This window comes from Camelus ferus, chromosome 25 (genome assembly GCF_009834535.1).
Source record: "Camelus ferus isolate YT-003-E chromosome 25, BCGSAC_Cfer_1.0, whole genome shotgun sequence".
NCBI lineage: Eukaryota > Metazoa > Chordata > Mammalia > Artiodactyla > Camelidae > Camelus > Camelus ferus.
The window spans coordinates 21,733,314-21,758,925 of record NC_045720.1 but is presented as its reverse complement, the minus strand read 5'-3'; the positions used below and the strand labels follow the sequence as shown (position 1 = coordinate 21,758,925).

At 32.2% G+C, this 25,612-nt stretch overlaps 1 protein-coding gene across 1 annotated transcript in view; it reads right to left on the bottom strand.

The window, feature by feature from the left end:
* The window catches only part of CSMD3 (CUB and Sushi multiple domains 3), a 1,015,135-nt gene that overhangs the window by 111,124 nt on the left and 878,399 nt on the right, over positions 1–25,612 (bottom strand). The window contains 4 exon segments of the mRNA XM_032468125.1: positions 654–723; positions 1,838–1,956; positions 18,868–18,972; positions 21,498–21,594. Coding sequence (XP_032324016.1) covers positions 654–723; positions 1,838–1,956; positions 18,868–18,972; positions 21,498–21,594 — 391 coding nt within the window.

Below are 25,612 nucleotides of genomic sequence, written 5' to 3'. Positions count from 1 at the left end.
AGTCAAGGGCTGCTCTGTACAGATCCGAGCCTCGGAGGCTCCCCCTCCGTCCCGCTGGCCTCTCAGTTGGAGAGGGGAGACCCAGCGAGCGAGCGCCAGTCCTCCTTTGCCGCTCCCTCCCCACGGGACCCGTCCCGCGCTGCTTTGCCTTTTGTTCTTTCTTTTTTCCTTTTCTCCTACCAGATTTTTGGCGTCTTTATCTTTTGAAGAGGGCGATGTTCTGTCGGAGTTCCACAGGTGCTCTGGTTGGCTGAGTGGGTCTGTAAATGTGGGTCTTGGTGTATTTGTGGGAGAGGGTGACCTGCGAGCGTCCTTCTACTCCGCCATCTTCTCCTCTTCCTCTATCTTTACATTTCTTTTCCTCTGCGGAGAACTATGTATGCGATGTTGCATCTATGTGTATTTATATGTGAATGTATGTGATGAAAATAGGATCATACTGTGAATCACCTTAAGCTCTTTGATACTTAACCATATGTTGTAAATTTTATCCATGTCATTAAATTGAAAATGAAAAAAAAGATATGAAGCATTTACCTCAAAATATCATTTCCATAAAACCTGACAAAAGGCAAATATGAAAGAACATCATATACAAGGTGTATCTTTAAAATATGAGCAGCTTATAAATGATTTATAGTTCTTTAACTTACCCAAACAAATTGGGATTGGGTAATTCCATCTTCTTACGGGTCCAGGCATACATGTAATGTGAGAATGACCCTATATAAACATGACAATGCAGTTCAGTTCACATTTTAAAAAGTCCAAATTAAAACATGAGATATTTACTGATTACTATGAAAATAAGCTTAATAATGTATTACATTTTAATTCTTTAACTTTAGTAGAAATCTTAGTGTGACAAAATAAGAAAGGTAATTATATACACTTGTGATACAATGTAAAACATAACAAGGCTTTGATAGAAAAATTAAGATTCCATATCACATTAGAATTGTGGTTTTAACATTCTTCTACCAAAACATGTTATACTAAGGTACTGTAATAATCATGCAAGTGAAATGGCCATATACATAGTGGTTTATAATAAATTGCTGTAATATTCAAGGTGAGATAGACAAAGAATAATTATAAAATTCTTTCATAAAAGTATACAAAGTCAATTAAGGCAGAGTAAATTTTAAATTGAAATATGAAGTCCTGAAAAATCTGATTGTACTTCTGAGACTAATAATTTGTGATTTATCTTTAAAGACTATAAATTATTCATTTTTAATTTGCCCCCTCAAAGGAATTTATTTACTTTACATGTGAAAAAGTTTCTGCCTCATTTGTTTTTCTTAATTTATTAATAGATCTATCCTCTAGGGAGATTTTTATGAGACCACAGATTGGAGTCCTTCCAAAAAATATACAAAAAAGGATCAATATAAATACATAAAATCAGAATATACATTGCACATCCACTTTTTAGCAAAATTTATTTGTAGTTGATTTTTATTAATTTGGGAAAATTATTATCAGAAAGTTTCATTTAATGCTTTAAGCAGCACTTAATTTTTATTTTCAAATTCTAAAAATCCAGGAGCTCAGCTGTCACATCCTATGTGAACAAAGAGAAAAGTGAAGTAAAAATTAATTTTGATTCAAAAATCATTTTTCTATACTTGGGGACAAAACAAATTTAGTCTATTCCAGCTATGTCTCTTATGCATATGTTTCATTGACAAATTGAATACTTTTTGATTTAAGGTTAAGTTATGCAGCCTGAGATCAATATTGTTTTAAAACTTGTGCATTATCAATCACTGATCTGTTACAATATTCTGAAAGGGTAATGAAAATCAAAACTAAAATTTTAAAATAGACTTACCTGAAGAGAATAGCCTTGATCACACTGAAAGGATACCACATCACCAACCATATATCGGTCTCCAATTTTAATTCCATTGCTAGGAGTTTGTGGTTCAGGACAAGAATCCAAACCAATAGCTAAAAATATTTAATGATAATAATATAAGTGACTTTCAAATTATGAATGCTTAAATCATGCACATTAAATTATCAAAATTGAATATTAGTGTCATTAAAAGTAGATTTTACATTGGGACATTAAGAATGTTCTGTGACAAGATTTAACTCTATATGTTTAGAGCAATGTGCTTTGGAACTCCACCATAAAACTATTTCTTTGAATTTTCATGACACCAACCACTAATTAATTAGCTGTGTAATTATACCTAAATTCTTTAACTCCCAGCCTAAATGTCTTCTGTAAAACAAAAATTAAAATTCCTAGAAAGAAAATCTCTAAATAAAATCATTTATTATGATAATAAAATGAAATTATATTCATAAAACATCCTTAGTAAAATGAATAAAAATTATTTGCTATTTTGTCCATATCACCTGGTTCCTTCTTCCTTCATACAGAATAAGCTTTTAAATTCATGAGATATGTTTTAATGTAGTAATTATATGTAATATTTTAAAAAGTGTAAGTAAGATTTGTTCTCCAAACATAGAAAGGAGAAAACATGTAGCTTACTGAGACCTTAAAGTATTATGTACTATTAAAATTAGCTATTTATGAAAGGGAAATAATGATATAATTCAAAACACTTCCATTATTTTTACATTGACAATTTATTGTTCAACATAAAAGAATAAAAACATATAAAAGTAAAAGGTTTTTCTAAAGTGATTCACTTAAAAGCTTAAAAAATTACTTGATATTTTTTCCAAAACATTTTTTCAAACATGTGAGTGTATCACTATTAAAATCTTCTTATCTTTAATAAAAGTCAGTGTTTATTATCCATGTCTTTGCAGTTCACATTCTGAACTAATCTAATGCATATTCAAATGAGTGGTAGGAAGCAGTCACCACTCCAAATTCATTAACCATAACATAAACACACACACACACACACACACACACACACACACACACAATGATACATATATATATTCATTTAAAAGCACATTAAAATAGCACAGGGAAATATATTCAATATCTTGTAGTAGCTCACGGTGAAAAGAATATGTAAATGAATATATGCATATTCATATATGACTTAAGAATTGTGCTGTACACCAGAAATTGACACAATATTGTAAACTGACTTTATCTCAATTAAAAAAAAAAACACACACACACATATTAAAAACTAAATCCTTAAGTATGACAATACGTCATATATTGCCTCACTCCTCAAAAATTATTTTATTTATTTTTGTGGGGGGAGGTAATTACATTTTCTTATTTATTTTTAGAGGGGGTACTGGGAATTGAACCCAAGACCTTGTGTATGCTAAGCATGCACTCTACCACTTGAGCTATACCCTCCCCCTCCTTGTCTTAATCCTTGACTAACATATTTCCCTCGAAGGACACACTCATAACATAGCACCCACCTTCTACATCTCCTTGGCTGCATTTAGCATAAACTAATAATGAATAATTATGCAATTAGTTGTTCAATATTCATCTCCCCTCTGAGAAAGTAAGTTCCATGAGGGCAGCTTGACGCACAGAATTGTAAGGAAGCATTCAATAAATGATGGTAGATGAATGAATAATATAAAAAAGAAAGTGCATCCCTATTTTGATTATTTCATAATAAATACAAATGTCTGTCTCTGCAAGTGGAAAATCCTTTCTTTATCTAATAAAGAAAGCAATGGTCAGAATAGCTTAAAATGATGCCAAATTAAGTGACGTTAAAGGGTAGAAAATTGCATAAAAGCAGAAACAATAGAATGAGGAATAGATCAGACAGTAAGGCAGTAAAGAGAAGGAGTAAATTGGTCATTTGGGAATGCATTTGAGGTGGTCCTGCAGGAGATTAGGGGAGTTTATGGACTAGAATTCCAATGCTTGGTGCTGCAATTAGCTAGGCCTTAAACATACGTCAGGTTACATATTTCTTGATTTTTTTTGTAATCTTGAATTTATAGAACACAGAAAGATAAGTTACCATTAAACTGTGATTTACTTTAAAAATTTTAAGGGTTAATGCCTCACTGCCCAACTAGATTTTGAGATCCAAGAAGAGATGAACAGTCTTAACATTTATTTTCTTCTCATTTAATACCCATTAGTGGTGCTTTACATATCAAATTCATCTGGTTTCATAGACCCCTTTTCAGGAATTACTGAATCCAAACAACATGAGTTTTGATATAGATATAAATGTCCTGTCAATATGATTTCACTTTTCTTTGGTACAATCTTAGTTTTCTGGGAACCCTGAAAAGTATATTTATTACCCTTTACATTAAGGTCATTTTTGTGGTCATTCTTACTGAGAAAGTCAAATTTAGTACACATTCATTTCTCCTTTCTTTCTATTAAGCACTCCATCTAGGGACATATACACAGAAACTACTAACATCCTCAAGTAGTAATTTCTTCCTCTGGGAGGATGGTAAATAAAACTGGCACAGTGATACCACAGAATATGAGAATTCATCGTTAAGCAAAATTTCTCCATATATACAGGCACAACAAAATATTTATGAAAGAATTTTAACTTTAAAATGTGATATAAAACTCTATAAACTATGTAATAACAAATTGTAGGTTGAAAATTCTTGTATGCAAATAATCACAGAGAAAAATGACCAAAAGGAAACATGCCAAATATTAGCAGTGGTTATGATTCTTGACATGAGATTATTGGTGATTTCTATGCCCTTCTCTGTACTTCCCTGCATTTTCAAAATTTCTATAATAAACAATTTTTTTGTAAATAATAAAATCACTTATCCATTAGATTAATTAATACTAGCAGAGAATTTAGGGGTCAAGAACATACTCCCTTCTATTTTCTAGCAGAGATTGAGTTGGACCAGCTAATCTATTGAATATGATCATCTCAGGGAAGAAGATAGGGTGACAATATAGTTAGATAAGAAGAAGTCATACATTGATGAATTCTCTCAATTTTTCTAAGTCAATTATTTTATGTACACTAAAGAAAATAAAACAGAAATATCTGAAAATACTGCAGTTCATATTTTACAGTCTTTTTAAAATTCACACAAATAAAACTGAGTGATTAAATAATTTGAAAATGTCTTCTTTAAGAATCATTTTTCACTTCTTAAAAGTGACAAAGCCAATAGGTTATTTGTAGGAATCAACAAAGAATATGTGAATATTTGTAAAAACGTTATAAAGGATTCTCTCCTGCTTAACCAAGGCATCAACATACTGAGTCATTTTCATCTTCATGAGTGTAAATTCTGTAAAATTATGTACTTGGCAATCAAAGATGCTCTCTGGGTGAATTTTTTAATGGAAATTGGATCAATTAATTAGCTGTTATAGCCAAAAACAAACAAATAAATCCAGGACCAAACCCATATCAAAAATTACACAGTTATTTATGTCTGCTGTCCAATTACTGTAGGCAGTTACCCTGACTGAAAACATTAAAAACCTCAGTTCTTCACATTTCCAATATTTATTTATGAACAAAAATTATTCTTTCCGATTCTGTTCACAAGGCAATCTGGAGGAGAAAATGCTGTTAATTGTATCATTTATATCTGATCATTCTGAACACTTATATATATAACCTTCTAGTATTCCATAATGATTTTAATTAATCTTTAATGCAACGAGAATGGGAGACAAGGGGTGAGGAGAAGAAAGCTTAATTACTGCTAAGACTCTTGGTAACATTATTTTGTAAAAAAGAAAAAGTCCTTCATGAATTTGACATGACAACCCATGTATAAACTTACTGAAAATGAAGACCAAAAACACTGGATCTGCATTCATGGGAGAAAGAAACAGGAACTGAATCACATGTCTTTGGACAAGAGGTTGTTTTCAGTGATAGTGAAGATCTTGGTATTTTAAATATATTGAATTTCTTCAATTTAAATTTTTCACCAAATAATGGATACAAAATAACTATTATTTCTGTTTATGCCACGTTTGAGGGTATTTTTAATATGCTGGTATTATCATTTGATATTCCACATTTATTATTATAAGAATGGTATGAGAATAATGTAGAAATTGATGAGAATCAAATGGTGAAATTAATGAGCTGGGCTACTAGTTTCAGGACTTGTAGATATCGGCAATGATCAGCATGTAGACTTTTTTCACTGTAATGTACCTTAGAATTAATTAATCTACTAAAAAATTTGTTAAATACTATTATGTAAATGTAATTTGAATATTTGTTGATGAGTTTTTTTTGAAGGAACAACTCTGACTTTTAACAGTCATTGATGAACAGCTGCAGAAGCTTAGGAACATGATGTGGTACAGGCTTCCCTCACATTTACCTTGATCCTTAACTTTTACTTACTTATTTTACTTACATCTACCATGTTTAATGTTTAACTTAGCATTACTCTAAGTAACTAATTGAATATTCAGTAATAGATATTACTTACCAACTTTAGCCTACAGAATAAAGCTAAGCTAAATGATAAAATAAAAAGATTCTGGCATTCATTCACTACATAAGCAATTACTGAGCACCTGTTGTGTACTCTTATTGTATTACATGTTGGAAATACAAATATCAATTAGCAACACAGAGCAACCCTGCCTTGAAAAAATTCTTGGTGGAACAAGAGAGAAGGTTAGTTTAAAAGATGATTACAGTGTAGTGGAACAGTCACTATATATAAAGGTTATCCTTTGTTAAAATACTTATCTCATAGGAATTAACCTATGTGAATACTAAAAAAGAATACATTTTAGCAATTCATAATAATGATGGGGAAAGTGAGTATGCTGTCTTGGCAGACAAAGTGGCATGTTAAATGAACAATGTTTTAAGTTATTTTTCCTTCTTTTATTGAAAAGAAGGGGACTGTTTTTTTTTTTTTTTTTTTTTTTCCAAAACACATTGTAGTGTTTTGGGAAAGACAGCAAGAAATGGACCTGAAAGGGAGGCAAGCTATAGATTGTGAACAGTCTTACAATCTTAACCAATATATGGAGTTGTATTCTCCTTCTGTGGGTAATGGAGAGAAAATTCAGAGTTACTAAGAACGCAACCTCTGTATGCATCCTGGTTCCATAAGTTTCTTGCCTTTTTTTCTTCTGTAAAGTCTGAGATGATTTGTATGCCTCAGTTCCCTCACCTATAAAATGGATGCAAAAATACCAACCAACTTCATATGAATACTGTGAAAAAGCTTAAAGAAAACAATATATGTGTAATACTTAGGATAGTGCCAGTGACAGAGGAAGCTCTCAACAAGTGTTAACTAGCATTAGTGAATGGTTTTAAGCATAGAAGTGAGATTGTCAATTTGCATTCTAGAGTAAGGATTTTTTTTCTGTTGTCATGAAAGCATGTCTATGTATGTTTAAGATCAGTAAGTCACATAGGAATCTATAAATCTAGGAATATAAAGAAAATATATAAAGATTGACATAAAAGATGAAAAACTTAACCTTCAGTTCTGTGACTGACTCACAATGAAAAGCTTTTATATACATCTAAACATATTGGTTTTTCTGCAAGAAAACCCAGGAGACGAGCAGTGGTATTATTAACTTAAGACACAACTAGAGAAAAGTTTAGGACTACAAAAACACAATGTTTTCCAAATTCGGAAATTTAGGCTTAAACAATCTCTAAGTCGACACCACCATGAAGATATGAAAAGTGAATGAGATGAAAATGAAATAAATTTGGTTAAAAGAAAAGAGCAAACTATGATAAAACTACAAAGGCCTTCTAGACTTAAGGAAAGAAATGTGTTTATAAAGATCAATTACACTTATTGCATGTAATATATTCTGAGTTAATGGCTATTTAAATAAGAAATGACAAATATTAATAATTTAATTTGGGCAGAACGTGTTTCTACAATTACTAGTTTATGAGATGATGTGCATAAACTAGAACAAGAAAATTAGTTTAACTAAAAAATATAATTAATCTTAAAATCATTATTTTTCACAAATAATCAATTATTTAATTAGCCCAAGGGAGGAAACTATTTTTAGTAATTACAAAAATAAACTCATTAAGACCTAATGCATTATTTCTTAAGCATATTGCTCAAGGAAATAAAGAAGTAAAATTATTATTGTGCTGAATTGAATCTTCTGTTATTTATAAGCTAGAGTTAAATGGATACATTTCTGGACATTTACTATTTTACGACTATTTTTATGATTTTGGGTATTCAGACTCCCCCTCCAAATGTTGCACAGGATGGAAAAATGTTTTCAGGGCTCTTGAGTTTTCACAAGATTTACAGCAAAATTACTAGAGGCAGATAGCATGAGTGCTTTTAGGTGTAGCAGGAGAGGAAAATCTATTCATTATGGTAACATTACCTTTCTCTTCCTCAGAGACTGTATCCTGAGATCTTTGAGGACTCCTAAATTTGCAAACACCATTAATGCATGTGGTTTCCTCTTTTAAAATAAGTATATTAAGTTTAAAATTAAAATTGCTGATCAATTTACAGATGTTCCACTGTCCCTTTTAGATTTTCCATTAGTCAAATTTAAATGTGTGTCTCAACAAATTTAAGAAATATGAGGAAAATTACATATGTGTATTGCAATCAAATAGTCACTCCAAAATGTTAACGATGAGACTTAAACAGAGTCCTACTGGCAGAGCAACTAAAAATTACAAGTTCCCTTTGTGGAAGTCTACTAACAATTGATGTAATTAATGGCTTTCCATGCACTGGGGACATTTTCCTAGCAACAGATATATTTATGTAAGACATGCAATTATAATCAGAATCATATATGTTAAAAAAGCACACACCCACAAACTGTTCAAGAGTAGATTCCCACCTCTCTGTGCTCTTGTGGATTACAAGAAAAAAATATAGTCCTTTACACAAGAGAAATGTTGGAGAAAATGTTATTAACTCAGAGCACCTACATCTATTTGCATCAGCACTAAACCAGTACACATTCCCAACACAAAGAATGATGTACTTTCATGCCAGCTTATGACAAGTTGTATCAGAAAACAGAAAGCGTATCAGGCTCTCTTAACTAGCGTTTCAGCTTCTCTTTATTAAGCAAAGAGAACTGCATTCTCTAAACTCTAGAACTCTGGTATAACTGCTTTAGTTTTAGTTGTGTCTACCAAGGTTGTTAGATAAATACGTCTTCTTCCATTTTGCCTGCCTTCTTTCCCTTCAACATTCAATCCCTTTTGTTATTAACGGAAAGTAAAATTGACTTTCTTTCTTAACCCTTCCAATAATATTGGCTACCTATTTATATATTAGATAATTTGTTATAATTTATTAGCATAAAATTAGTAGAAGACATCATAGTTTCAGAAATAACTAATTGGAGTAAATTTACCTATTTATACTTATTATGTCAATTTGTGTGTCTGTAATTTAGAAAAGTTGCCCCAATTCAATGTATTTGTGGAACAACTAAAACCTCCAAGAGAGCATAGCTTAAGCACCATGACCATAAATATTAAAAAAATATATGTGTGAAGGCGGTCAAAAGGTACAAATTTCCAGTTATAAGATAAAAGCACTAAGGTTGTAATGTATGACATGATTGCTATAATTAACACTGCTGTATGATATATAGGAAGGCTGTTAAGAGAGTTGATCCTAAGAGTTCTCATCACAAGGAAAAACTTTTTTCTTTTCTTTTTATTGTGACTATATGAGATGATGGAATATTAACTAAACTTATTGTGGTAATTATTTCACAATATATGTAAAGCAAACCATCATGCTGTACATCTTAAACTTAAGCAGTGATGTATGTCAATTACTTCTCAATAAAACTGGAACAGATAAAAAAACATTTGGAAGACTAAGACATAAAATATTGCTATTTCCTAGAATTTTATTACTCAATTTCAAATGTTTTTCTAATTATAAAAGTTAAAAATTAAAATAGATATAAAATGGGATCCTGAGTAATTTTTGTCCACTACATAATATTTCTTCTGAATTATCTATCTGTGGAATATGTGAGTGTTGAGAGAACACGGAATTTACAGTCTGCTTAAAAGAAAAAAAAATTGTTTTTTTTATTGATTATCATAGTTTGATTAACCTCCTAAATACTTTGACAGGGCATTCAACCCATTTCTGATCTTCAGTGAAACTGCCTTCAGAGCCATCCTGAAAGACAAGTGTCTAATCCTAACTTCAGAAGTTCCCAGAAAAGATTACATAATCTGTCAATAATCCATATTAATATTTAACAATTTTTCCTGCCAGAAAAAATTATCTTTACCCAAACTGAACTTCTCTTCATCGATCTCTTATGAATTCTCTCCAAAATTCCCAAAGAACATCCTACTGACCAGGCCTTTACTTAGTATACTAGTGTAGCAGGCAGGATTTTAGTTACCATGATGTTACACTTGCAAATATGTTATGTCACATGGCAAAATTAATTTTTAGATAGAATTAAGAAGGCTAGTAAGTTGACTATAAAATATAAAGATTACTGGATGATTATTGGAAGAAACTTGCATAATTGAGGTGGGCCCAGTGTCATCACATGCACCCCTAGTAGCAGAAGAGGAAGGCAGCAGAGTCAATCAAAGAGGTGTAGTATAAGAAGCAGCAGGAAAATTGAGCCAGAAAGTGGAGGTCAGAGAGATTAAAATACACATAATACATTTTTACCATTTTTACTTACATTCCAAGTAGCACCAAATGTACCTTCCATACATAAGTTTCATTTTTGAAAGCTTATACCTACAGTGGCATTATCATTAGTTAAATTATGAAATAGTTCTCATTCCTAGATACCACTGCAAGGTGTGAGGTCTAATTATTACAGATAAATAAAAGTGCTTATGTTACTTTATTAAATTCAATATCTAAGATCTAAAAATCAAAGAAAAAGTCTAAAGAACTAAAAGGCCAGCTCTCCAATGGAATAAAGCAAAACAGTGATCATAAAGTGATATGATCTAAAGTAAAAACCAAAACAAACTGTCCTCTTCTCTTTTCTCTGTTGCCAACATCTAACCGGCCATAAATCTTTCAATTTTATCTTGTTATCGCCTGAATATTTTACCGTTTCATTTATACAACCACAATAACTACCTTCAGCGTTCCTCGTATGAACAATTGTTACTCCTCTCCCTGGGTGTAGTCTCTTCCTGAAATGTATTTGTCACTTTCCAAAATAAAAGGGCCTTTCGAAAATTCAAAACTGATCATGATACTTGCTGAAATGAAACCTTCAGTGAATCTCCTCTTTCTGCAAAATAAAAGTTTCTGCCATCTCCTTAATCTAATCTTCCAGCATTTAACATATCATTTGACAAATCTAGTCACGTGGGTTCATCTCATTATCAGTAAAGGATGATATTTACTGAGGGTTTACTATGTACCCAGCACTATGAGAAACACTTTACATGGATGATTACATTTAACTCTGAAACAATCTTTCAAGTTAGATGCTATTATTATCCCATATTGGGTGAGTTAACTGGCTTCTTAGGGCACATTAGGAATTACCTACTCACTCAAATGGCAATGCCAAAATAGAAACCTAAGTCTGATTCCAGACCAGAATAAACTCTCATGTCTACCTTCATTCTAGGAGATCCCTGCAAAGTACTAAGCTAATTCCATATCTATACTTTAATTCTTATCTGCCAAAAGGACTTCTATTTGTCCTTTAGTGAAGTCTTCTCTGACTCCACCACCAGTAACCCCTAATAGTTTTGATCACTACCTTTTCTGTGTCATCACCTACATTATACAAGATGTCCTCACAACTTGGCCATTGTGAGAGTAATCTTGGAAGGTTAGTGAAAGTGCAAATGCTTGGCTGAAACTCAGAAACACTGACTTGATCTTCTGGGTGGAGTCTTGTCATCTGTATTTTTAACAAGACTTCAAGATAACTATAGTGCACAATTATCTGAGAAGTACCAACTTACATAAACAAGACTTACAGTGTTTACACAGTAATTTTGCAATTATTGCTGTTTGCATGTTCTTATTCCCAGTCAGTCTGAAGCTTTTTTAGGGCTACATCCTATGCAAATATGTAGCACTTACACCCAGAGAATATACCTAACATTTAGTAGGTACTCAATGAAAATTTGGTAAGTAAACAAGTGGCTGTGTTCTTATACATGGGAAATGATATGGAAATAGAAAATTATGGGAGGGAATGAATTGTTGCCTTTCTTCACTAAGTAATAGGAAAATAGCGATGTGAAATTATCAAAATGGGCCTCTACAAATATTAATAAGACGAAGGCACGGGATTGGGCAGAAGGAACATGAGATCTGTGTAATTACCATCATCATCATGCGTTTCAAAGTTAAAAGGCCATGATCTCAAGTTCAAGGGGAAAAAATAGCACCATATAATAAAGGTCAGCCATTTGTCAGCATTTATCTTTTAAGTAAATAAAAAGCAAGACATATCTGTCTAGTAACTGTGCCATCAGATAATCTAGATTTTTTTTTTCTGAAAATCTCATGGGTGAGTAGGAAAATTGGACAGAGAAAATATTTATTTGCTGGAAAGACTCAGCCAAATTTCCATTTCCCAAGCCAGAAGAACACCTGTCATGTTTCCTGAAACCTTTACTATTTAAAATATTCCTTTAGGAATACAGAAAGAGTCTACTTTCTTGGTTAAAAGAAAAACAACATGAAATCTGTCCTTTTTATAGCAAACCTTAGTGTCTTTTGCATCTGTTGCTGGTATTCATAGTGTGATTATGGGACTGTTATTTCCCTGATGTGATTACTTCCTTATGTTACCCTGTGGGCAGAACTTTTATTTCAGAGATTGTCAGAAATGAAATACCAAAGATGTGCAGTGAAATAGGCGTCTTCTCAATAGAGAAAAGTTTATAGAACTACCTTGTTTATAACACACATACACACAATTGTTTTTCCCAGTACCTAACTGCTTAAGCATTTTGCCTTTTCCAAGTATAAAAGCATTTCATTTTTTTCAGTTTTCCTTACAGTCCTTGCTTATACTCATTAAAAATACAGTTTTCTCTTACAGAGGTTATTGTGTACTTACATCTTAACCAGGAATTTTGGGGACTTCTGAATTCATAAGGAAGTTCTTTAAAATTTTTTTGTCTAGTTAATACAACCTGCCTCCCAAAGTAGACAGATTCTTGCATTACCACAAAATAGATGTTATTTCACTAAGGGGAGATTACCATTCTGGAAGAGATATTAAGGTGCCCTTTCCACAAACAAATCAAGAATATTTGCCAAAAAAAGTCACTGTTTGGGTATATTCTCTTGAATTTCTGTAAGTGATATACTCAAGTTGCAAAGAGTGATCAGATAGCCTTTGAGACTGCCCTGCTAGACACTACCAAAACCACAGCTGCTCTATCCAGCATTTGACCCATCAAATCCATTGTAACTGCTTTTCAGTCTGTTATTGACAAAACAGCCAAAATAGCTCCCATAGCATGTTTTTAAGTTTTTAAAGACTAGAGCAGAAGTTATCAGTCATTTTAATTCTGTAAAATTGTACTGAAATTTCCTTGTTCAATCTTTCCTCATCCTCTGCACTTAATATTTTACAAATACTATGTTAAGATCCTTATTGATTAGACAATAGATTTGAAAGCATTTAAATATGCCAAATCTTTTTAATTAATTAAAAGAACAGTAGACATCCTTGGCACTGACTTCTCTCCTGTCCACTAAATTTATCTTTTCCTCTCCTCCCTTTATCTGTCCTTCTTGTCCTACTTAAGCTCGCTTTTTACACAGTTTCTAATTTTCTTTTTCTCATGTAATTTTCTATATTTCTTTATTTTTCTATTTATAGTTCCTATTTTAACCTAGATTCACTAATTTTGTTTAAGAACCAACTGGAATGTTTTTCTGTGACAATATTACCACATGCAACCACCTAGCAAGACATTTATTTAGTTTCTCCAAAAAGAAAATCCTTTTTCTACCCAGAAAATATTTTAACTTCTGTTAAGTTATGATTTGGTAAAACTTAATGTTTTAATGTAACTTTATAGGCTTTTTGTAGTACTGTTTTTTTTTTTAAATTATATTTACTTTGATCCAGGACTTATTTTAGAATTTTGTACCAATTAAAAGAGAGCATTCAGCAAATGTTTTGATGGATTAGTTAAGTCCTCTAACACAATATTTTAAAAATTCACTGATCACCTTAACATCTTCTAACAGGATTCCACTTTGTGGCTTTTGAAAAATACAGTTAATACTGTCCTTAGGTAACCTAAATACAGTGCCTGGTTTTTTGTTTGTTTTTCCCTTGGGTGGAGGATCCAGATATCTAGTAATTCTCAAGAAGTATCTGGGGATCAGTTTGAACCCAAAGAATCATTTTGTGAATATCTGTTTTAGTTTATGTGCATTCAGTGCTAACAGATTAAATGACAGTGCTAGGGAGTAGCCTCTCGATCATCAGGAGAGTTGGTGTCTTATTATCTAAAGCAACTGCTTACAAAACACATTGATACATCATTTGTTCTTATGTTCATTCATTACCAGTGGTAAGTTCTCTTCCACATTCTTGAGTTTGATTCAGATAATTAATTTAGGAAATATTAGCATTCCTTGATTGCTCATTTTATAGAAATATAGTTGTAACATAGTTGTCACAAATATAAGGGAAAAAACACATTTCACATCAGAAAATTTACAGTGATTAGGATGGAGATTTATCTTATTCATCTTCCAATCCCTTTATAATTCTAATCAGACTTTCCCTGAAGTGGTAAGGTACTCAACTTTATGCTTTAAATTAAAGATCATGATTAAAGATGCTTAAATTATATATTTCTAGTATGCCTATCCTGTCAAAGATGTTAGCTTCCAAGATCTGAAACTGAGAGATCTAAATCCACTAGTCTTGTTTTCCCTTAAGAGCAGCAAACTATCGCTTCGTTCTTCTAAGAGGTAAGCTACTATATATTACTAACAATTATTATTTGTTGATTAGGATATGGTTCAATTTCCCTCATTTATTGACATAATTAAGAAGTTCTAGCCAAAAGAATAGTTTGAAAAATATTATAGATAATTGGATACATAATTTCATTAAATTATAATTTTCTTGTATTATTTATCTTATACAAATAAAGGACCTTTTTAGCATTCATTAAAATGTTTTATTTTAGAAATGCAAAAGTTGTATACAATAGACTTCAAAAAAGTTTCTTCAGTTTCTTTCTGATTATGATAATTTAATGGTCTGTATTATAAATAGCTGTCAAAACATATGGCATTTTTAAACTGTATCACCTATAATGAAGTTAAAGTTCTAATTATGACATCTCATAACTTTCAGGAATATCCCTGACTGTATAAGCAGCCTTAGTTCCTGGTGCTGCCTCAAACCTATGCACTAACCCTACTGAGTCAGTTGCAATTTTTATAACATGCCATGTGTCATATCTCTGTCTGAATATGAAGTTTGCATGCTAAAAAGATCCACTCTTTCTTGCCTAACTGTAAAACTCCTGGTTATTTGTTAAGATTCAGCCAAAGTGTCACCTCTTGTTTGAATTATTTCCTCAACTTCCTAAATGAAGCTGATTACTTATCACTTTTGTGCATCTACCATAAATATCTCTATTCCTGTATTCATAGCACAGCATTACTGCTTCTCTCTCTTTCTCTTCTACCAGACTGTGATCTCCTCAAAGAAAGATACTGTGACATATTTCCCTTTCATACCCCATATTGAACACAGCACCTAGCATACAGTACACATTCAAAATGTTTATTGGTTGGATGAAATATGAATGGATGAAACTCCTTGTACTTATTTGTCACCTGTCTACATTACAATGGTACCTTTACTGTATCTGAAGTTAGCAATAGCTGGAAAATGGACCTCAATATAAAACCAAAAAACTATCAAAAATTAATTAATTAGTATTTATTTAGTACATCTTTTCCACAGGATACTTCTTTTCTATCAGGTCTTCAAGCCAAGTAATGAAATAAGACACTTATCTTACATCATATATAAAAATTAACTCAAAATGAATTAAAGACTTAAACATAAAACCTGAAAATGTAAAATTCCTAGAAAAGAACAGGGAAAGGGTGTCATGACATTGGTCTTGGCAGTGATTTCTTGGATATGACACTAAAGCACAGGGAAAGAAAAGAAAAAATCAACAAGTGCACAAAATCAAACTAAAATGCTTCTTCAGAGCAAAGGAAACAAGCAGCAGAGTTAAAAGGCAACCTAAAGGATGGGAGACCTTAAGAAAATACTGGCAAATTGAACTCAACAGCACATTAAAAGGATCATTTACTAGCACCAAGTACTGTAAATTTTCTGATGTGAAATGTGTTTTTTCCCTTATATTTGTGACAACTATGTTACAACTATATTTCTATAAAATGAGCAATCAAGGAATGCTAATATTTCCTAAATTAATTATCTGAATCAAACTCAAGAATGTGGAAGAGAACTTACCATTGGTAATGAATGAACATAAGAACAAATGATGTATCAATGTGTTTTGTAAGCAGTTGCTTTAGATAATAAGACACCAACTCTCCTGATGATCGAGAGGCTACTCCCTAGCACTGTCATTTAATCTGTTAGCACTGAATGCACATAACTAAAACAGATATTCACAAAATGATTCTTTGGGTTCAAACTGATCCCCAGATACTTCTTGAGAATTACTAGATATCTGGATCCTCCACCCAAGGGAAAAACAAACAAAAATCTAGTCATATAGTCAACTAATATTTGATGAGTGAGCCAAGAATACTCAAGAGGGAAAGAACAGTCTCTTTAATAAATGGTGTTAGAAAAACTGAATAATCACATGCAGAATTATGCAATTAGGCCTCTATCTTACATGTCTCACAAAAATTAATTGGAATTGGATTAAAGATTTAAACATCAAACCTGATACTTTAAAAGTCCCAAAAGAAAACAGGGAAATTGTTCCTTGATGTTGGTCTTGGCACTGATTTTTTTGTATATGACACCAAAAGCACAAGAACAAAAGCAAAATAAGTAAGTGGGACTACCTAAAATAAAAAAGCTTCACAGCAAAAGAAACAACAAGATGAAAAAGCAAACTACAGAATGAGACAGAATATTTGCAAACTATCTATCTGATAATGGGTTGATATCCAAAATATATGAGGAACTCATATAACTAAATAGCAAAAAACAAAAAACAAAAACAATCTGTTTTAAAAAAGGGCAGATGATGTCCGAATAGACTTATTTTCCAAAGAAGACATACACATGGCCAACAGGTACATGAAAAAGTGCTTAACATCACTAATCATAAGGGAAATGAAAATCAAAAGCGCAATGATATGTCACTTCACACTTGTTAGAAAAGCTATCACAAGACAAGAGATAAGTGTTGTGTGGATGTGACAAAAAGGAAACCTTTACACACTGTTGGTGTAAATGTAAATTGGTACAGTCACAATAGATAATAACATGGAGATTCTTCAAAAAATTAAAAATAGAACTACAATATAATCCAGCAATCCCACTTCTGGGTATATAACCAAAGGAATTGAAATCAGGATCTCAAAGAGATATCTACACTCCATGTTCACTGTAGCATTATATATAATAATCAAGATATGGAAACAACCTAACTGTCTTTCTATGGATGAATGGGATAAAGAAGACATGGTACATATATAAAAGGAAATATTATTCAGCCACGAAAAAGAAGGAAATCCTGCCATTTGCAATAAGGTAGATGGACTTTCAGAGTATTATGCTAAGTGAAATAAAGCTTTGGTAGTATTTCCGTGTGAAGCCTATTTGGACCAGGTATTTTATGTAGGGTGCTTTTCAATAACTATTTTCTATATCAGTCATATGATAATTGATCTATTTAGAATTTGTCTCTACCAGTGTCAATTTTGGTAAATTTCATAAGGCATTTTTGTTTTTATCTCCTTATGGTTCTTGCTGATCTGTTTTAAGAATCTTGGTGCTGTGTCATTTGGTGCACAGATACTCAAAACTGGAGTTTTGTTATGATGTGTACCCCTCCTGACAACTATAAAATACTCTTATTTGTCTAAAAAAAAAGTATCAGTGTTGGTGAGACTCTGTTCAAATTTGAACCTTTATACAATGTTGATGCTAATGTAAACCAGTACAGACACTGTGAAAAACACTATAGAGAATCCTCCAAAAAATTAAAAGTAGATCTACCATATGACCTAGCAATCAAACTTCTGGATATATTCCCAGAAGAATTGAAAGCAGAATCTCAAAGAGATAACTGCACTCCCATGTTCACTGAAGCATTATTCACAACAGCCAAGATATGGAAACAATTCAAATGTCCATCAAGATAAAGAAAATATGGTATATACATACAGCAGAAAATTATTCAGTCTTACAAAAGAGGACATTCTGCCACATGTGACAACATGGATGAACTTGGTGGACATTATGCTATGTGAAATAAGTCAGAAACAGGAGGAAAAATACTATATGATGCCACTTATATGAAATATCTAGAAGTCAAACTCATAGAAATAGAAAGTAGAACATTGGTTTCCAGGGGCTGAGAGGAGGGAGAAATGGGGAGGTGCTGTCCAACAGGTATAAAGTTTCAGTTATGCAAGATGATTAAGTTCTAGAGATCTGCTGTCAATCATTGTGCCTATAGTTAATACTACTGTATTGGGCACTTAAAAATTTTGTTAAGAGAATAAATCTCATGTTAAGTGTTCTTACAATAAAAAAAAAAATACTTGTGAATTCTGATGAAAACCATTAGAACTTTATACATATAATTTTGTAGTTGAAATGAAGAAACACTTCAAAATTTTAAGAAAGTAAGACAATGGTCTCTTTTGATAAAGTCCATTTACTTTCCATATTCAGAAAAGTAATTTTTAAAAATTAATATAAATTTGTTCTTAATTTTCTTGAAGAGCACATGATATATTTACCTGTGTATTCAAGGTGAAATCCTGCAGCAGAAACACTGATGTCTGATTGAAAATTTAGATATAGATTATTAGATGTGCTATTCAAAAGATGGGGTATTGTTGTTCCTGAAATAATAATTAAAAAGGTAGGTCAGTAATCACATAATGAGTACTACAGTAAAACTAAGTAAGATAACTAATAATCAGTCAATAGGTTGTCACTGAAATTATGTATCAGTCATGTGTTTTACAAGAATTTTTAAATATAAATATTTCTCCCACATTTCTTTTTCATTTTACTGTTCCTGACTATCTCTAAGGAGACAGACTTTTGAGAGCACATTTGATTGTTTCTGAAAAATAGGGAGGAGCAAAGAAAGCTAGTGAAAGTCAAGGCAGTAAATTTTACTGGTCACCTAAAAAATATTTTCAATTTCATGTGGATTTCAATATTCAATGCATAAGCTAATAACAAACTTAATTTTAAAGTTTGTATGTGATTTTTATGGTATAATAACAAAACTTAATATGGGTTACAGATATATTCATTATTTTCCTTTATTATAATATATATACATATTATATTATATATATAGAATATTATTTAGTCTTTAAAAAGAGAAGAAAATTGTGCCATATGTGACAACATGAACAAACTTGTTGGACATTATGATAAGCAAAATAAGCCAGACACAGAAGGACAAATGCTATATAATACCACTTATATGAAGTATCTAGAAGAGTCAAGTTCACAGTAATAGAAGGTAGAACATAGGATTCCAGGGGCTGAGAGTAGGGAGAAATGGGGAGTTACTATCCAATAGGTATAAAGTTTCAATTACTCATAATGAATAAGTTCTAGAATATATATACATATATATACATACACATATACATATATATATTCATTCCACACCAGGTCAAGTACCTTGATGTTTCTTATACCCTGACAACAGAGCTGGTAGTTAAAGTCCAGAAAATGCCAATTACAAATTAGCCTTGTCTCTCAGCAAATTCTTTACAATCAGGTTCTTCTGAACCTCTAAAGGAAATCAACTGTAATTTATTCCCTTACTGAGTTAAAAATATAAAATAACCTGCTTGAACCAATTACTTCTTGACTCTTTGATAATGAGCAATGATTCAAGTTCCTTAAGGTCACAACTCAAGCAGTTTCAAATGATAAGCACAAAATAACTCTCAATTCTATTTCAAGATAAGGTTCAATAAGCATATGAGTGGATAGTGCGGCAAATGATTTTTTGTCATTTTCTAGCTATTTTACACTTACTTTGCACAACTCTGTAAACCTTAACCACTGAGACTTCTATAAGAGAAATCAGAAAAAATTCATTACGGAACACATAATTGTTTTCTTTTATTTCCCCCTGAACTTGCTTTCTGTCCACAGTGTCCTAAGTGAATCCCTGAAGACAGAGGTAAACAGAAACTCAAAGGTCACTTGAACTGCCTTTGGTCTCTTAGAGGATCTCAGTGATTAAGACTCTGACTCTGGAGACACACCAGCTGGGTCCGTCTCATTCTAATATTAGCTGTGCAACCTTAGGCAACTTAATCTCTCTAAGTGTCAATCACCTACCAGGACTGCTAGGAAGATCAAATGAGAAAACAAGCTTCGCACAGAGCTAGCACTCGGTAGCTTGGTAGCTGTTATTCTTTATCATTTTTATCATCTGCAGTATTGTACTTATTATTCAGAAAGTATTACACCTAGTCTATTATAGACAAATGCATACTCAAAATTTTATAAGCTTTTTCCAAGAAAAATGTTTATCTAAATCTTTACCTAAAATATTTTTAATGCCTAAATCAAATCACCCCTACTTTAGATATTTCTTCTTTCCTTTCCTCAATGGTGATGCTGAAAAATAGGTTATCATATTCCACTTTAAAATCTGTTAAAAACTTAATAACATTCAAACTTCTTTCAGTATATCTGAAATATATAAGCTTATAATTTAGCTATGTTCATATTTCTAGAGTTAAACAGTATAGTGAAATTTAAGTAAGAAGTATAGTTAAAATTAAGTAAAATTTCATTTCATCCTTTATATGGTATACGAAGCTGTTAGATTAATGCATAAACTACCTTTAAAAACCTTAACAAATTTTAAAACCTTCTAGTCTTGGTATATGGTATTAATTTTATATAATTAAATTCATTTCATAGAATTAATTTTGTATTATTCTCACTCAACAGTACCTTGCAGCATTTACCATGTTGTTACAGTCTCTATAATTATTTAAATGACTATTAAGTGAATATACCATAATTACCAAGCACTAATTTTTAACTATTATTTCTCATTCTTTTTTCTTTTTTTTTAGAGATGGGGCATACACACTATTACTGAACCATAGCTAAGCTAAAAATACTACCATTAACACAAAAGCATCAATAAATAATTACACAAATATAATAAGACTATAGTGAGGTATTAAACAGCAATTTCAATTTCTTTACCTTTAAAGCCTTTCATATTTCTAACTTTGTAATTTAGTTCATTGTGTATAGTTTATAAAAAGCAAATTAAAACCACCAATCCAGAGTTCTAGGGAGCCTTTTAAAAAAAAGAGATTTTTACCTTCCCAATTTAATGTATTTTAATTAAGCTGAGCTCCCTTGTTACCTGAATAACTTCCAAGTCTTGGAGCATTGTTGTCTCCCCCATCATAAAAATCCAGAGAATCCCAATTATGTTCTGTAGCAAAGCTGACAACTTGCACCTGTGAAATAATAATTACTTATAAGAACACATATTTCTAATGAAATATATATACTATAATCTACTTATCTTCCCTGGAAGAGAGAGCTCAAAGCCTAGACTACAGCATCATAGCCCTTCTTAGAAGGAGTTTAACAGGATTGATTTTTGCCATTATGGCACTGGCCTACATGCGCTGACTTTTATAGTAAAAGCCTATGAGCCACCTAGCAGTGCACACCACGGGTATAACACTGAGAACAGAGTCTCCATCTCACCTTAGTGTTAATCTAATGTCTTAGTGCCTGGAATCCTAATCAAGGCATGTTCCAAACAATTGGTTAACTTTTATATTTTGGAATGTTAGATTCTTGTCACTGATTGAGTTTACTCATTTGCATTACCTACTAGGAAATAACCAGATTTGTGGTCCACATATAGGTCCACCTTATTTTATATATATATTCGAATTAGTATTCTGGATACATTTTATTTTCTCTTTCTTGGCATACCTTTATTCAATTTTCTGTCTTTCTTTTATTAAAAAAAATTAATATTATAATCCTGTATGTATAAGTTTAATAGATTTCAATATGTATGACCAAAAATTATACTTTGTAACTGATCTGGGCATGTCTTTTAAATTTTATTTTTATAAATGAAGTTGTAATAACTATATCACTGTGAAGGTCCACAGAGTGACAAGGGAAATGCTGGAGTATAATTCTCTCATGTCTATTAAATTTTATTTAAAGAAAGAGGCATGTGTTACTTTGTTGCACTTCACTTGGCCCAGCTTGAGTTTTTGCAAGAACCCATAGGACTCTCACAACTACTGTGGAAGTTACCTATTTTTCTCTTTGTTTATTATATATTTTATAGTTCAGGAGAAGGTAAAAGAATAGTTTTATTAAAACAAACTTATTTTTACTTAGTTAAAAGTCTGTTACAAATGTAAGTACTACACTCATTCACTAAATAGTTGTAACAATCGTTGTTCATTAAAAATTTCTTATGCACAAAACAGTCCATTGTCATTCTTCCATTCAAGTGAGTGCTGGTGCTATTTTCTAGGGGTGAGTGCCACATGGCGACAGATACCCTGCCTGTGTGACAGGCATTAGACCCAATGGCAATGTTCCAGGACAGGAAGACCAGAATTAAAGCTTTATGGTTGTAATACAACCACCACCTCCTTAAAAAATGGTCAATTCTCTCTTCATATCAGAATTTTATCTTCTTTCAATTCAGGAAAAGAAAAAAACCACATTCAGCTAAAAAAAAAAAAATAGGGACTCATGGAATAGTTGACATCTGAGATAAGCAAAATGTGTTGAATTCCACTGAAAGAAATTACTGTGTTAGTAAAAATGTAGAGGAGACAAGCCATGAGGTAGACTTAGTGAACCATCAGTAATCCAATTTAGCCACAGCGGGGATTTACATAAGAGGAAATATGCATGCAAAGATGGGAAAAGTAAAGAAAAGTTAGAAAGAGTAAAACTCAGTGGATAAATACAAGAGATACTGGAGTTAGAATGTCTGGGTTTGCAACTTCCTAACTCCCTTTACTCACAGGTACATAACACTAAAAGAGTTAATCTCTTTATGCCTTAGATTTCTTACATAAATCACTGTAATAGAGGTATGTAGTTCATAGATTTGTTGTAAAAATTAACGTCATTTTAGCTTAGAATAGTGCTCAGCGTGTACTGAAGATTTAATGTAACTTATCTAAGGGAGAGAATGAGAGAGAGGGGGTATAAAGGCTGAACACCAGCATAATAACTATGCAATTGAGGAATATTTCACTGAAGGTTTTAGAAAGTGGGTTAGAGAAGAATAATTAGGACTACGCTTTAAGTACAGTGCTACTTCAATGGGTGAAGAAAATAAAAGTGAGAAGACAATTTTACTGTCTATCGCAGTAGCTCAGGTGAGTAACAATGAAAGACTAAAGCGGGTTAGAGGCAAGAATAGCACAAAGGGGGCCCAGATCTCACATGTGTTGCTATAGGGAAAATTACTGGATTTTATGAATAGGAAAAGGAAATGGTAGGAAAGATTTAAAAATAATTTATTTTTTCCCCCAAGTTATTGAGATCAGAGGAATGGCAAGCACAAAAAGGTAGATATTGTGGAGGAAAACCTATTACTTTGGTGAGAGGAAGAAAATCTGTTTAATTCCTGAGATATACATATATTTGGCTGAGTATGGCTCCCAAAGATACAGGTCCTGGTCCTTTGAGCCTGTATTATTGCCACATATGGAAAAAGGTCTTTCAGAAGTGATTAAACTAAGGATATTGACATAGGGAGGTTATCAGAGACTATTTAGATAAGCCCTAAATGCAATCAGAAGTGTTCTTATAAGAAAAATGTCAAGAAAGATTTGCCAAAGATGAAAGAGGAGAATGCAATGTGACCACAGAAGCAGAAATTGGAGTAATGTGGCTGCAAGCCAACGCATGCTGGCAGGTACCCAAAGCTGGAAGAGGCAAGGAAAGGATTCTTCCCTGGAGCCTGGGCAGAGGGGAGTGTGGAGGATGGTAGGAGTGCAGCCCTGTCAGCAGCTCAATTTCAGTGCAGTATAATTGATTTGGGACTTCCCACCTCCAGTAGTGTGAGAGAATAAATTTCTGTTATTTTAAGCTATCGAGCTCATGATGATTTGTTACAGAAGCCACAGAAAACTAATACAATTTGCCACTAGGATGCTGGGCAAATTGTGAATGCAGTATGGCATGTTAAACACACAGACGGTGTAGAAGACTCAAGTAAATGACTGAGGCCCCACTATGACAAAAAGCCAAATGAGTGTCAAGTGAAGGACTTAAAAAGAAACAGCTGCTGATTCAGTGTTCAGAAGAACGAAAGTGGATGGAGTTGTCCATTATGATAACAGGATAGCTTTATGAGGTAAAGAATTTCCAATAATTAAAATCAGGTATCTATCATACAGACATTTAAATCCCGTTTTACTTTGTTTTGAGGCTTACATTAACTCATGATGATCATTCTACAAATTGACACAATTAAGTAACCAACATTTTTTCTATGATTAATCACATAAAGATTGTTCTTTGCTTGATAATTCTGTTACTGTTGAATGTAGCTCCTTTAGAATTCTCCCTCCAATATGCCTTCCTAAAATAAACAGGCAAACAAATATATTCCTCCCCACAAACTTCTCATGTAATAGTAAACAACAAATTGGTCTATTTGTTGATGTTATTTTCAAAAATGCTCAATCATTCCATATTATTTGTAACTTTTTCAGCACTCCAAATGTTTCTTCTTCTCTTCTTTCCACTAATGGCTTTCCCATTTCATTTCATTTATTGGATATTCATATAATTCTTTATTGACACCTATATTTAGCCCAACATAATAAAATAAAATAAACATTGCTTTAAACTTGGTGTACTAGCCAGGTAGCTTTTAGGTGAAATTAGTAAAATTTCAAATATGTCATATATTATGTGTGTGTTATAACTGTGTGTGATTTAGCAATATGTCTAAAATTAGCAAACATATAAGAGATTAACTAGAAAAAAGAGCTTGGTAGTTGTCTAGAGTATTTAAAATAAAAATTCCAGTATGCTCACACTTTGAAAGTTTGATAAATGCTCTGCTAAACACAGATCTTGTTCTCTAAAGCACAATCATTAAACAAAATGCTTCCTCAGTGAAAGATTTCATAGTGTCATTGATAATACTGTCTAGTTTTGCACAGTGTTTGGCTAGGACAGTGATATTCAATGTACTTTTTCTGCAGATGCTGTATTAGCCCAACATGCTATGTTAACTCCTTAAAATATCTTAAAATTTCATTGCTTTTGGAGGTATTCATTGCTTCATTCTGAAAATATTTACTGAGCGTAGACTACCAGGCACTGTGCTAGCTGCAAGAATAGACTTGTCTACTTGCGCTCATGAGCTTACAGATAATTTAAGTAATAACAGTGACATGTGATGGGTGTTATGATAAGGAAATAACAGGGGTCTCTGAGAACAGATAGCAAGGGGACTTAACCTTG